Source organism: Lygodium microphyllum, chromosome 16 (genome assembly GCF_053477565.2).
Source record: "Lygodium microphyllum isolate KBCC chromosome 16, Lygodium_microphyllum_v1.1.10, whole genome shotgun sequence".
Lineage (NCBI taxonomy): Eukaryota > Viridiplantae > Streptophyta > Polypodiopsida > Schizaeales > Lygodiaceae > Lygodium > Lygodium microphyllum.
This window is the reverse complement of record NC_141150.1, coordinates 2,405,605-2,420,208: the sequence shown is the minus strand read 5'-3', so window position 1 is coordinate 2,420,208 and position 14,604 is coordinate 2,405,605. Positions and strand designations below refer to the sequence as shown.

The 14,604-nt window shown below is 39.2% G+C and overlaps 1 protein-coding gene across 1 annotated transcript; it reads right to left on the bottom strand.

Moving 5' to 3' along the window:
- Nucleotides 1–13,006: 13,006 nt before the first annotated feature.
- On the bottom strand, nucleotides 13,007–14,086 carry LOC148022466 (thylakoid lumenal protein (Mog1/PsbP/DUF1795-like photosystem II reaction center PsbP family protein)). The gene has a single exon (XM_087695436.1). The coding sequence runs from the start codon at nucleotides 14,020–14,022 to the stop codon at nucleotides 13,147–13,149; it is 876 nt and encodes a 291-aa protein (XP_087551562.1). The 5' UTR covers nucleotides 14,023–14,086; the 3' UTR covers nucleotides 13,007–13,146.
- Between the last annotated feature and the right edge of the window lie 518 nt (nucleotides 14,087–14,604).

Here is a 14,604-nt window from a genome sequence, read left to right as displayed (position 1 = left end):
GTTCGCAAGAGTATAGATTGTCCCACTACCTGGGAAAATTTCAAGAAGAAGTTTATGCAAAATTTCCTTCCTCCACAATTTCATGAAAAAACCATAAAACAATGGGATCTTCTTCAACAACAAGATCGTGAGCCTATTCCTCAGTACACCGAGTGCTTTTGGAATGCATTGCTCCAGTTACGCATGCTTGAAGACGTACCTGAAGCGACACACAAGCGCAAGTATATGTCTGGATTACTTCGGCATTACTACGCTGAAGTTAACATGTTCAAGCCTGCAACTTTTGAAGACGCAATTTCTTTAGCTCATGACACTGAAGACAAGGTGCGAGGAAGAGACAAGCGTCCACAGCAATTCCAAGCCAATGGTAACTATGGATCTAAGCAATTCAACTCAAATTTTAGAAGATTTAATCAAGGTCATTTTCCTTCATCATCTTTCCGTAAAACTTGGACAAAACCACCTGCTTTACCATCCAATACCAACCAAAACCCCAAGCCTATTTCGCAACCAAATCCTAATATTCCTAGACTTCCTGCCATTGCAAACAATGTAACCAAAGCCAAGCCTATAGTATATTATAAATGCCACCAACATGGACATCTAGCAGCAAATTGCCATTCGAAGAAGCCACCTGTCCATATCAACTACCTTGGAGCAATGGAAAATGACGAACATGAAGAAATGCCTGATTTCACGGCGGAAGATGAAGACGACATTACCACTCCATCGAATACTTTACCAGGTATGCCAACTCCACATTCTTTACTGACAATGAAATGTTTAGTGCATGGAAAGGAAAAGATTATTTTGCATGATGATGGTAGTACTCATGATTTTATTTCTGCAAAGCTAGTAAAAGAATTGAAATTACAGACTGTTCCTACGCATTATCGCATTAAAGCAGCATTCTTAGACACTAGGTATAATGGTACACAGGAAGTGCATGATTTAGAAATTCAAATTGGTGAATACACTAAAAGAATGAATTTTCTAGTTGTACCATTACAGTCCAGTGACATTATTTTAGGTATGCCTTGGCGTCATCAGCTTAATCCAGATATAGATTATTTCACACATTCAATTAATATTAATTTTCAAGGAAAACATATTACATTGTATGGCATGCATGCATCTAATGCTTTTTCACTGCTTTCGCATACTCAAGCTAAACGTGCATTACGCAAAAGTAGTAAATCCTATCTCATTTGGGTGAATGAACTGCAAGTTAAAGAAAATCATATGCACCCTAGGCATAAAGAATTTCTTGCACACTTTAAAGACTGTTTTGCGGAAGATCTACCACCTGGTTTACCTCCTTCACGTCCAGAAGACCATAAAATAGATTTGATTCCTTGTACACAATCACCTTGTAAAGCACCATATAGGCATAACCAGATAGAGCAAAAAGAAATTCAAAGTCAAGTTGAGGAATTACTAAATAGAGGATTGATTAGACCTAGTAGTTCTCCATTTGGTGCACCTGTTTTGTTAGTAAAGAAAAAGAATAATACCTATCGTATGTGCATTGACTATCGTGCTTTAAATAAGATCACAGTAAAGAATAGATATCCAATTCCTAGAGTCGATGACCTTATGGATAAACTGCAAGGTTTTGCCATATTTAGCAAAATAGACCTTAAATCTGGTTATCATCAGGTGAGACTAGATAAGTCTGACGTATTCAAGACTGCATTTAGGACACAATTTGGTCATTATGAATTTTTAGTGATGCCTTTCGGACTGACTAATGCACCTCTATATTTAGTAGAATGATGAATCGTATATTTTTGAAATATCAGCATTGTGTTATTGTCTTCTTTGATGATATTTTGGTGTTTAGTCAAAATGAGAAAGAACATTATGAACATTTTTCATTGGTTTTCAAGTTATTAAAAGATAATCAACTGTATGCCAATCCAGAAAAGAGTGAGTTCTTTAAAACAGAAATTGAATATTTAGGTCATATTGTATCATCTGATGTTATTAAAGTTGACCCTAAGAAAATAGAAGCAATATTGAACTAGCCTATACCTAAAAATGTGCATGAGTTACGGTCATTCCTAGGTCTTGCTAGTTTCTATAGGAAGTTTGTGCATAATTTTTCATTACTTGCTTTACCATTGACCAAACTTTTGAAGAAAGGTATTATTTATCACTGGTCCGATAATCAACAGAAATCCTTTGACCTATTGAAACATGCATTAACCCATGCTCCTGTTTTACAACTGCCTGATTTTAATAGACCATTCTTTTTAGTAGTGACCGATGCTAGTGGATCTGGAATAGGAGCCGTAATTATGCAAGACAATCATCCCATAGCCTATTCTAGTTGTAAACTGAAACCCCTTCGAACTTAAATATTCCACATATGATAAAGAATTATTAGTTGTAGTACAAGCCTTAAGACAGTGGAAACATTATTTAATGGATTCTTAATTTATGATTAAAACCGATCAAAAAAGTATTAGACATTTACTTAGCCAACCTCAAATATCTGAGCGACATATGAAATGGGCAGCCTTTATTCAGAGTTTTCATCCTATCATTCAATATCAACCCGGTAAAGAAAATGTAGTGGCCGATGCATTAAGTAGAAGACGTGCCATTCATAATATTTCTATTATATCATTTGATTCTTTAACTCCTATGAAAGATACTTATCATCAGGACATTACTTTTCATGCTGATTGGAATAAATTAGTTCAAAATAACTGGATTCCTATTGATTCACTGTCTCACAATGATGGATTCATGTTTTATGAAAAGAGATTATGTGTTACAGTTCCATTCAGATCTTTTGTTTTGAATGAGATTCATTGTCCTCCATATCAAGGTCATAGAGGTATCATATCTACTTTACGTACATTAATTGAAGATTTTTATTGGCCGCATATGGACACTGATGTATCTAACTTTGTTTCTGAATGTTTGATTTGTCAAAGAGTTAAGAGACATCATGGTAAACAGTATGGATTACTTATGCCTGTATCTATTCCATCAAGACCATGGGAACAAATTTCTATGGATTTTATTACTGGTTTACCTAATACTAAATCTAACCATGATATGATTTGGACAGTAGTAGATAGGTTTAGTAAACAAGCATATTTCATTCCATGTAAGAAAACTTTAACAGCATCACAGGCAACACAATTGTTTTTGAAAACTGTTTTCACTAACCATGGATTACCAAAAGTTATTATTTCTGATCGTGATTCTAGATTTTCTAACAACTTTTGGATTACTTTGTTTGCTAACCTAGGCACAAAAATTGATTTCTCATCTGCATTTTATCCTAAAACTAATGGACAAACAGAAGCCACTAACAGTACTATTCTAGATCTTTTACGTGCTTACACTATTTCTAAACCACAGACATGGGACACACATTTGCATTTATTACAGTTTGCATATAACAATACACCACACACATCTACAAAGAAAGCACCGTTTGAAGCGATTTATGGTTATAGATTGTCTACACCTGTTGCATCTTTATCAAATAGAATTCAGAGTGCTTATGATATTGCTAGTATGCACAATACTATTTTTGATGAGGTTAAAGACATGATTGCCAAAGCCCAGCAATCATATACCAAACAAGCCAATAAGAAAAGACAAGCAATGAATTTCAAAGTTGATGACTATGTTTGGTTGAGAATAGAAAAACGTAGATTACGAACTATAGATAGACACCCAGTAGTGAAATTAGCCCCTAGATTCTATGGACCATTTAGGATCATTCACAAAATTAATGACAATGCATTCAAGTTAGAATTTAATTGTACTATTTTACTAGGTATTCACTTTTGTCGATTTAATTTATGTAGCGCACTCGTAATAAATTAATGACTGCTAGGTATTCACTTTTGTCATACCTAGCAGTCATTAATTTATGTAGCGCACTCGTAATAAATTAAGGTTAGGATTTATTTCTAACCAGTTGATTTATTTATGTAGCTGAAGACTGCTAGGTATTCACTTTTGTCGATTTAATTGTACTATTTTACTAACGATTGTGAATGCTTCAGTTGATGTGTAAAGATAGCAGCAGTGGCGGAGGAAAGCATTGAAGGATAGCGAGTATTCGATTTATCACTTATATTTTGATGGGCACATACCTTAGGCATGGCGCCTAAATTTTGTCGCACCTATTTATTGAGGCGTTGGATATTTATTTATTATTTTGTATGTGCATGGGCGCACGATTATGTTATTTGTACTTGGACATTGTATTGGGTATGCCAGACTCTTTGGGCACTACCCGTTAGCTTTATTCCTATTTTGTGCTAAAGCAAACTCAAAAGCTAAAAGCTTGCTATTTTGTAATTTGGGCTATTATTTGAGCTTGAAGATGATTAATACATAAAATAAATGCTTTGTGGAGCGCTCACACAAGGCATGGGGGGAGATTGCACCCAATTGGTCTCTTGTTCATGTCGTGCATGCTTTTTACCTTGAGTTTTGTGCAAAAAGTAGAGTTCTTTTGTTGGGGACCTTCCGGCATTCACTACGCGAGCGTACAGCATCCGATCTGTGCACCGCCTCGATAAAAGAAATGGCTGAAATGTGACTTGAAAACATTACTATTGGAAAATGACAATCACTCTAGTCCATCTCAGTAAAACTTACAATTGATCCCCTTTACTACTGGAAAGTGATAATTACTCAAGCCATTTCAATAGAACTAACAATGTCAAAATACAAATTTACTTTTTCAAAAACTCCAAAATGATTTTTGAAAAGAAAGTTACATAACGGAAGCCTTCTCCTCATTGGTGGAGTGCACTCTCTCTTCTCTCACTAAAGGCCAAAAAGTGACCTCAAACTCCCACTAATGACACAAGAATGTCCACAGATGTGGATGAGGGTGCCAACGCACTAGAGATGCATAGTGTGAAGAAAGTCCATGGAAAAGATGGATGGTTGGAAAACCAATAGATTGTGAAAACTTAAAATAGGGTGGTTGTTTATTAACAAGAGTAATAATTGTATTTTTCTCTAGTGGAAGAAAAGTTATCACATATAAAAACAACAAGTGATGTGCTAGTGCATAACATAACATCAAAGACAAGAGACCACAAAAGGTAGTCAAAGATGTGTCTAGTCATGTCTATGGTCCATTTGTAGTGTTCAAAAGTCCTAATGAGATGTGTGGTGAGAAATGGTACTAACATTATCAACCTGGATAAAGAAGTGGAAAATGCAAAGATGGGGGGCTATATCAATTTGAATTACAATGAACTCCACCCACACACATTGCCTAGAGAGTGAGGACTAAAAAAAACGTAACAATGTCTACCAACAATATTTACAACTACCTTACTAGTGTGTTTTCAATGTAGGCAAAAGAAAAAACTAGAAGAAGGATAGACATGGGACATAGAGTAAGCCAATGTTGCAAACTCCATCACATGCTCGCTCCTTGGTATCCTTGACACCCATGCCATATTGGGCTTCCGCTAGGCACTTGGCTAAGTGGAAAACAGGCATTGCTAGGCCATCTTATAGATAATAAACTTCTAAAAAAAACATGACACTTTGAAAAGAAAGTTAACTAGACTTATATCCACAAATGCTATTTTTGGGAAAGCTTCCAATACCAAACTATTGTTAATGCCTTGTTGGTTGATGTTTACACATTTAGACACATTTACATGGGATGGGTACATTGTTTCTTCTCTCCCCTTATATTGTTTCTTAGTATCATATAGAATTTTCATACATGATACGTCAGAGATATGTCTTGTCAGAGTATTTGCACTTCATGAAGACCAATACATGAGGGGGTCCCTCCTTTCACATGGCACACCTTCTTTTTGCTGATTTCGCTACATCCATGCTTGTTGTCACAGGGGATGGAGAACCAAGGTTGTCAAACTTCTTAGACTTCAAATTTATGCTTCATTTGATGTAATTAACATTTATTATAAAATAAAACTAAATGATATGCCTCTTGCATTGAAATGTGTTGAAGATGTTATTAAGCAGAACAAGTTTTTTGCAAAGCTAGTGAAGGGAACTATGGATCAAGCCCATCAGTTCCTAGCAAACGAAGGTTTATTGGTCACATTATGTTTAACACAACACTTTGGAAAAGTGCTAGAGGGTGCTTGGAGTGCAAGCTTGAAGCTCCATCACACATGGACACTCATGTGCAATGGTGATTATAAGCATTCCGACACTACCAAGGAGGAAGTAAGCTGAATAGTTTCCTGTGGCTAATGCAAAGTACTATTTTGAGTTGTATTATATTCAAATTTGCAATGGACACTTTTTTGCAAATCATAGACTTGAATTTGGTTGTCCTACTACCAAGAAGGGGTTCCCATTCCTATGTATTATCACGAGGGAGAGAAAGTGGGACCACACAAGTACCTTGCGACTCAGAGCTTCCTCCTAGAGTTAGATAGATTTCAGCACATGGAAGTGGATGGAGCCCTTTGTAGAGGTGAGGTAGAATGGACACTTGATTTCTTTTTAAAAAAATTATGTCTCAATTTTTGTGTGAATGCATGGGTCTACAATGGGTGCTCGAATACTCTACACATCTTGTCGATGGCTACTAGCAACCTTCACCATGGAGATGGATTGCGTCTTGGACATTTTCACATGTTGTGGAGGGCTAGAAAAATCATGTATAGAGTTGCATTGCTATTGTATGTGTCTAGAGGGGGAGCTCAATGTGTACAATCTGTGGCTAGTACATGTAGCATGCCAACCACCCTCAGATCATAGTGATGATGAATAGTGCTATGAAACAATGTGATGTTCATAATATAAATTGCTTTCTGTTGGAAAAACTACATCAAGGTGTTAGTATTGAATACCCTCTTTAACATTCACTCTTTTTTTATGATCAATCATCTTGGATTCTAATTTTATAAGTCCACAATTGCATGCTTATTAATGTATGGTTCTTATTTATAGATGTAGCAATTTGGGAAAGACACTTGAAAACAAAAAGGAGTATGTAATTAAAGTTAACCTTAATGAATATATGTGTCATCTATGATATTCCTTAAAAACCATTAAACTAGAATACAAAAACTCCAATGTATCCACAACACTCCCAAAAAACTCCAAAAAGATCTACAAAAACTCCAAATTAAGGGCTCACAAAATTTTTGCTCTTCCAAAAAGATACGCTTCTTGGATTTGGTGTTGAATTTATCCCTTTATTTCTTGTCAACATGGATGTATGCATCGCATTTGAAGAGGTAAAAAGGGTAATGGATGGTTTCTTGTGCCCAAAAATTCCTAATAGGGAGTCATGTCCTTCAAAGCTATAGTCAGAGACTTGTTGTAGATATGCACCATTATGGAGTATGAAGGTGGGGGGAGGCATGCGTCCCCCCACCTTTTAAGTGTATTTTAAATGGGGCATGCGTCCCCCCAAAGTGTGTGCATGTGCGTAGATGCTTTTGGGGGCCACATGCACCCTTGTCCTTATGTCGAAGGGGGGTGCGACGAAAGGGGTGCTTGGCCCCCCATCAAAAGTCCTCAATGCTCCAACATCGAGTGGGAAATCTCCAACATGATCCAATTTTTTCGCTCCATGAAACCATTCTCAAATCATGTGTTTGTATGGGAAAATTCCATCTCGATCACATGTTGCCTACAAAACCTATCACACTCTTTGGAGTGAAAATCACCTCCAAGATTGGCCCAACCCCTCAAATCTTGAAGGTTGTTTGATTCACCTTCTACTCACAAAAATTAGAAAATAATTCAAATTTTTATTTCAATAAATAGGACCACATGTACTTGGAAAAATTATCAACCATAAGCATTGCATATTTGGCCTTCCCTAAGGAGGCCATTCTCATAGGACCGCACAAGTTAGTATGTACCAAATTTGGCGATGTAGAAGCCCACCTAGTAGCGACCTTGGGAAAAGGATGGAGGTGTTGTTTACCCCTCAAGTAGCTAGGGTACAAAGTATTGATGGAAGGGAAAACCCAAAGACCCTTAACAAGTCCCTTCCATCATGATGTCTATCAAGTGGAGTCAAAGTTCAAGTGCCCATAGCAAGCATGCCAGAAAAGTAGCCTAAGTGCCAAAACAGACTAAGCTACAAGGCCTTCTTGTTACCTTGCTTGAAGATGATGCAATTGCAAAAGTACAACTTATGGATTTGGCTCCCCTGAGTCAAGTCTCCTTGTGTCTAACATCATTCTCCAAAATCACTGGTACAAGATCCTCCCAAGTAATGGTACCTTCAAACCTCGAATTAAGTGAACCAGTCTAGAAAATGACATTTCTTGGAGACAAAAAGTGTGTCAAAAGTCTCACAACCATATCTTACAAATGATCCTCTTGCCAAGAGATGCAAGTTCATCTCAGAGTTCCTCCATTTTGTTGATATGATCCTTCATGGAAGGGGCATCATCAATAGGAAGATTTTGGAGTTTCCTCTCAAGAGTATTACAATGTGCAAAGGTCTCGAACTAGCACAAAGAAGATTGCTTGGTCCAAGCCCTTGCTATGAAGTGGATTCTAAAAACATGTGCAAGAACTCAATCATGGTAGCTCATAAGATCAAGGAAAATCCCAAAGTGCCACTTGATCAATATAGTCGATCCAAAATTCAAATCCTCTAGTGGAGGGTGGATGGGGGACAATGATGGCCTCTAAATCAAAGACTAAAGGGACTAAATTGAACCATTTGGACGACCCCTCATGTGCAAGATAAGAAGGATAGGCACCTGAACAAATGGTGCCATGATGACCAAGTAGAGTCCTTCACTAGGAGCCCTCATAGAAATAAAGAGAGAAGGAAGGGGAAAGGGGAAGGGGGAAGGGGAAAGGAATGGGGACGTGACCACTTTGATCTTCTGGACCAAGCAAAGTACTTACCTCTGTTGGATCGAAGATCCAACCTTTGGTCTTCCTCACATCCATCCTCATAATCTCCTTGATCTTAATGATCTTTGTTTGACAAGCTATCCCAACGAGAATGTTGATCTTCAAAGCTTCATCGGTCCTCATCAAAATCTTCATGCCGATCAAATCAAGAATCCATCTATCATTTCAAGTGTCTATAGAAATACACAAAAAAAGTGGTGTTTTGATACCAAGCTCTATTGGGATGGATGAGATATCAAGTACACTATTGCAAAACAACACTCCACAGTCACCACAAGATGCATAATCACTACTGAAAACTTTGTATTTTCAAGTAACCAAGGGAGAAAAAGCTATCGCCAACAACGTAGCAGCAATCACCCACTTTGGAATGTGTAAACAACACAAACGCCTACAAAATTACAGCAAGGGATGTCTACTCTCTTCTTTGTAGAAGCCCCAAGTTCTCACCTTTGGCGATGATACCATGTGAGAGTGGACAACAAAAGAGAAATATAAACACACACACACACACACACACACACACACACACACACAGAAGGGAAGAGAGAGACTTAAATGAATGCAAAGAAGAGAAGAAAGACTAGTGTGATTTGAAATGAAAGTTGACAACACAAAGGATTGATTAGTCTTTGCACACAACCCAGGGTGTTAGTGACGTGATGATGGATTAAAATAGCAAGCTAAACAAAGAAAGAGGCTAGTTGCACACGAGATGATGAACAACAACTAGGGAGGCTTCTATTTATAAGAGTAGCCCTTAGAACCAACTAAATAGTAGCCCTCAAAACTAGCTCTAATAGAAATGGCTATAATTAATGCAATTAACATGTAAAAACTAAGCCACACCTCATAAATCTTGTTGCCAACCTCTTTTTAGTATAAAGGTTGCCTAAGAAGTGGCACAAATTAAAATGCAATGGAGGTAGTTCACTAACGTGCAATGTAAACACACACAAACACACAAACTGAAATGCACTAAAATCAAAGGCTAGAGATTGAAAATGTGTTGGCTATCAAAGCTCCAATGTCTTTGTCACACGTGTCCCATAAGCAAGTCCCCACTTTTGGTTAGTTCCATCTTTATAAATACAGTAGGCAAGGTCACTTACATCTTTTGCCATCTCTTCTGTGAGAGTGCACAATGGAAGAGGAATATGAACACAAAAAGAAAATGGGAAGAGAAGACAAAAGGAATGAAAGAGAAATTTGCACTAAATCTAGAAAGAATGTTGAATACAATGATGGAATAATCAGTCCTTATACACAGTCAAGTGAAGATGAAAGCAATGATGGGGACGAAGTGTGCAACCAATAGCCGCTACAAATGATATAGAACACCAAACTCCAAGCACCTATAGAGGAAAAATGAATTATCTGCCCCAAGTGGACGTCAAGCTATATATAGCCAATGAACCCTAAAACTAGCGGATCTACCAAAAAGATCTCTAGATATACAGTTAGCTAGTATGAAAATAGTCTAACCAACGTATACTACTCATGAAAATGATGATATGACACTAAAAAATGATTGACAAGGGCTAGGAAGGCAGATTGCAATATGAAAGGGGTACACAGGTTGTCTAGCACTTGGCAAGATAAGGGAAATGCACACTAAAATGCGACTGGCAAAAGAAATGCATGCTCTAAATAGCGCTACTCCTTTGTTAAAACATGATAGGCATGTCAAAGCTCCTAATGTTCCCCTTTGACTTAGACTAAGGCTCACAAGCAAGAGATGACAATGCATGACAAACATGACTGCTAACATCTTAAACCATAGTTGCATCCCTTGTCTCCTCAATCTTTCCCCTTTAGTGGCTGCTATCTTCTTCAATTGACTGCCCCCCTCCACCTCCAACAACTGTCGTGGACATCCTACAATTAGCGCTCATCCGATGGACTATGTTTATTCCTAGCTATTATTGGAACCACCAATCTACTATTAGTCTAATTTGGTGGAGGTTTTATGGTATTGTACCTGCATTTTGTGCACCGTCTCCTCCAACAACTACCACCTAGTCTGCCTTGGTGTTGCAAGCTTCTCTAACCCCTACCACCATCAATACCAACCTACATTTTTTTATGTTCGAGCGAATGCTTTACTATTCCTCATTTGTAGCAAGTCATTCTTGACTTTTCAACAATTCTGTATATCATCCTCTGCTTTGATTGATGGTTAATGCACCAGGGATCTATCTCCAATGGACAATACACATCAACATTCCCCTCACCCAACTTCCACAAGAGCCGACTATGGAATTGCAACCTTCGAGCATTGTATATATTCAATCTTGGCACTCATCATACATTCATTAATTAGATTCTACTCTTACGTTGTTTGAATTCTGTGTTTTTGCATGAGTTATTGTGTTTTAGTCATGTTTGTAAATTCTATGTTTCCATAGAAGAAACCCTACCCTCCACAACATTTTGAAAAAGGGTGAAAACAGTGCAATTTGTAGAACTTCTACACGAGTAGCAAATAATTTCTATTTGTACTAACAGCACTATCCTATATTGAAGGTGGTTCAAGGTTGTATACTAAACCAAAAGTGTTTCTCGTTGTGTGACTAATGGATAGGGGTGCTGCAGCCTTCCAATCGTTAATTGTTAAATATACAAAATAACAAAGATGCAATTCAGAGATAAATGTTAATCCAAGAACAATAAGCTGATACAACAATCAAGATTTCTTTGTTCATTAGTCAGCAAGCCTTGTGTGGTGCCTTTATCCTTTTGGCTCCATTCAGTGTGTCCATCTCAGCCCATCATTTTCTGATTCCTCTTCCACTACTTGAGACACGAGCAGGTTGGGCTTGGGGTATTGCATTGAGATTCACACACTACCAAAGGAATACTGTAAAAGGTAAATTTGCATTATCCAAGAATAACAAGATGATACAACAAATCAAAACTCTCTAGTCATGGTTAGTGACATAAATTACTGAAGCAAGCCTTGAGCAGTGCCTCTGTAGGCCCCCTTCCGCTATTTTGACTGCCCCTGGGCAGGCACACTGCTGCTTGCAGCATCTCTTGCTGTGCTCAATGCCTCTAGTCCCACAGGCCACAAGACAGCCACTGGCCCTATAGTCCATCCTTGTCCCAGTGACTTGCAACTGACACCTGCTTGAAGCTTCCCTCACCTACAGTCCATACTTGTTCGTAGTTGTGGCTGATGATAGAGGAACTACTGAAGTCTGGTTATAGTCATGACGTATGAATTACTGAGACGTGCCTTTAGAAGTGCCTCTGTGGGTTCCCATCCACTATCTTGAAACTGGTTGCAGCCCACTGCTCCATCTCTTACTGTGCTGCTCACTGCCTTGAAAACCACAGCCCAGAATGGAGTGGGCACCTGCTGGCAATGTAGTCCACACTTGACACTGCTATCTGCAACTGGCACATGATTCCCTCTCCTGCTGCTGTCACAGCACTAATCGTTGATGTCCATCAAACAGATTGTCCCATCTCCAGGAGGATTACACATTGTTCCCTATGCAAAGAACTCAAATACTGAATCTTGATTTGAAATTCTCTCTTATCATCCCAAGGTCCTCAATTTCTGAATACTGCTGTGCATGATCTGTTCTTCTCATGTGATACAGGGCTGCAGTTCACTAGTTTCAGCTCAAATCCTGAAGGTCATGAATATGGCTCCAGAGTTAGGTAACATTATTGGACCCTCAAAAGGAAGGTTTTGGAACAATAATAATCTCATTATAGCACGGATACCTCTCAATAGGCATTGTCAGAGCAAACACAGGTCACATGTACTCACATGGAAAACTGCTTACTGCTCATGGTGTGAAAAAAATAACTCATTCATCAATCTGTATTTTTGTCCAAAAATTCCTGGATACAGCATTAAAGCATTACCTACACAGTGACCAGATTCTTGTCCAAAATGCTGAATTTCAGCATAAAAATGTACCAACTTGTCTGGCATGTCATGATGCAAATTTATGTAATAAGCACCATGAAGGTTGTCATATTAACCATTTTTATTATTAAGTCCGGGGTAGACACAGCATTCACCTGCGTTTTACTTGGTCCAACTTATGCCTCCTCCAAACATACTAATCTGGAAAGAGAAAATTCTGAAACAGAGCAACTTTGACAGTAAAGAGCCTAATAAGATTAAATAATCAGATTAATATAGGAAAAGGCAGTGGTAGATAATACGAATTGATCCACAACAACTTAGCTCTGAGCCACCTGAGGTATCAGGCTTACAAAGCTTCATACTGCACAGGAGAAACTATCACACAGTCCTCAAAGAGCAGGTTCAAGAGGATTACCTCCTATTGTAGTGAAGGACTCATGTAAATGCCTAAGCATTGATTCATCTGAGGCCCATAGTTGGGCAGGAGCATTTACAAAATGGGCATACAGCTTGTTCTTGGAACAAGTGACAGAGATGAGGCTGTGTGCAACAGGGCTATCGATCTCGTAGTCGTAGTACAGTTGCCCACTTTTGGGGTCGGTTTTGTCAGCAGCCTGGATGTTATCGGCAGAGGCGATGATGTCCTGGAGGCTGACATCGGAGAGGGCAAGGTTGTTCAGAACATTGTCACGGGGCGCGAGGCGGCGGAATCCAGGCAGGAAGGTCACATACACCTTCTCATCCTTGCGGCGAGGGTTGTAAAATTCGCTGTCAGTTCCGTTGGTGCCCTTCTCCACTTTGGAGATGAGCCTCTCCTTCCAACCCTGTGGAACATCATACACATACTCTGCAGTGTCGCGCTTGCTGGCGTTGCCGCCATAGCCACCGTAGCTGGATGCACTTGCGGCGGTGCCAAAGTACTGCTGGAATGGCTGGGCGGCGGCATCAGCTGCGAGGGCAGCAGGGGCCAGCAGGCCGGAGGGTGAGATCAGCACAGCAGCAGCGGCTGCGAGGGCAAGCACAGCGCTCCTGCTGGTCAGAAGAGAGGGCCACAGACTGGCTGGTTTGGGTGAGGAATATTCCTGATCATGGCAGCACGAGGAGGGAGAAGATTCCTGGTGGGAGGCTAGAACGCGCCGGCAGAAGCTTACTTTTCCTGTCCGAGTTGTCGATCGTGCACAATCGCCTGCTGTTGCTGCTGCTGCAGTTGGAGGATGGTGCAGGGTCGCCGATGAGGAAGCAGGGCTTATTGACAGGCTTGCCATCGCCACTCACACTCCTTTGGCCCTAACGACAAAAGCATTATCCATACTAGGTAACCCATCTTTGTTAGCGTTGAGGGCATGGTATGGCATCGTTATAGGTTACCCCTAGTTGACGAACGTTTTCTAGGGAGACACCTTCGTGGGCTTCCTTCCATAACTAGGGTACCGGGGCCAATAGGGGAACGAGGGCTAGTAATAACATATGTAGAGGACATTACTAGAGCGAATTGTTTTACGGCTCTGATCGAGTGAAGGCACAACAAATCCTCAGTAAATTAGAAAGCTAGGAATTTGATTGGCTGAACAAAGGGATTTCTTATGTATACTCTTCTTAACTCAAGAAAATTGAATTCACAAATTGTGATGAATATTAATTTATTTGATGGATTAACCAAAGTATTATGAGGGTCTAGTTTAACTTAGCCGAACTCCAGTTACATATCAATAACTGAATGAACCAAAGTATGTAACGGGAAGTGGGGGAGAAACTGAATGAGTTTAGCTCTAGCGCATCTCTCTCTCTCTCTCTCTCTCTCTCTCTCTCTCTCTCTCTCTCTCAAAGGCACATCACATCTAGTGGAG

Excerpts from the sequence above, each read along its gene's own strand:
- LOC148022466 (XM_087695436.1), bottom strand. The coding sequence starts at position 14,022 with ATGGCAAGCCTGTCAATAAGCCCTGCTTCCTCATCGGCGACCCTGCAC.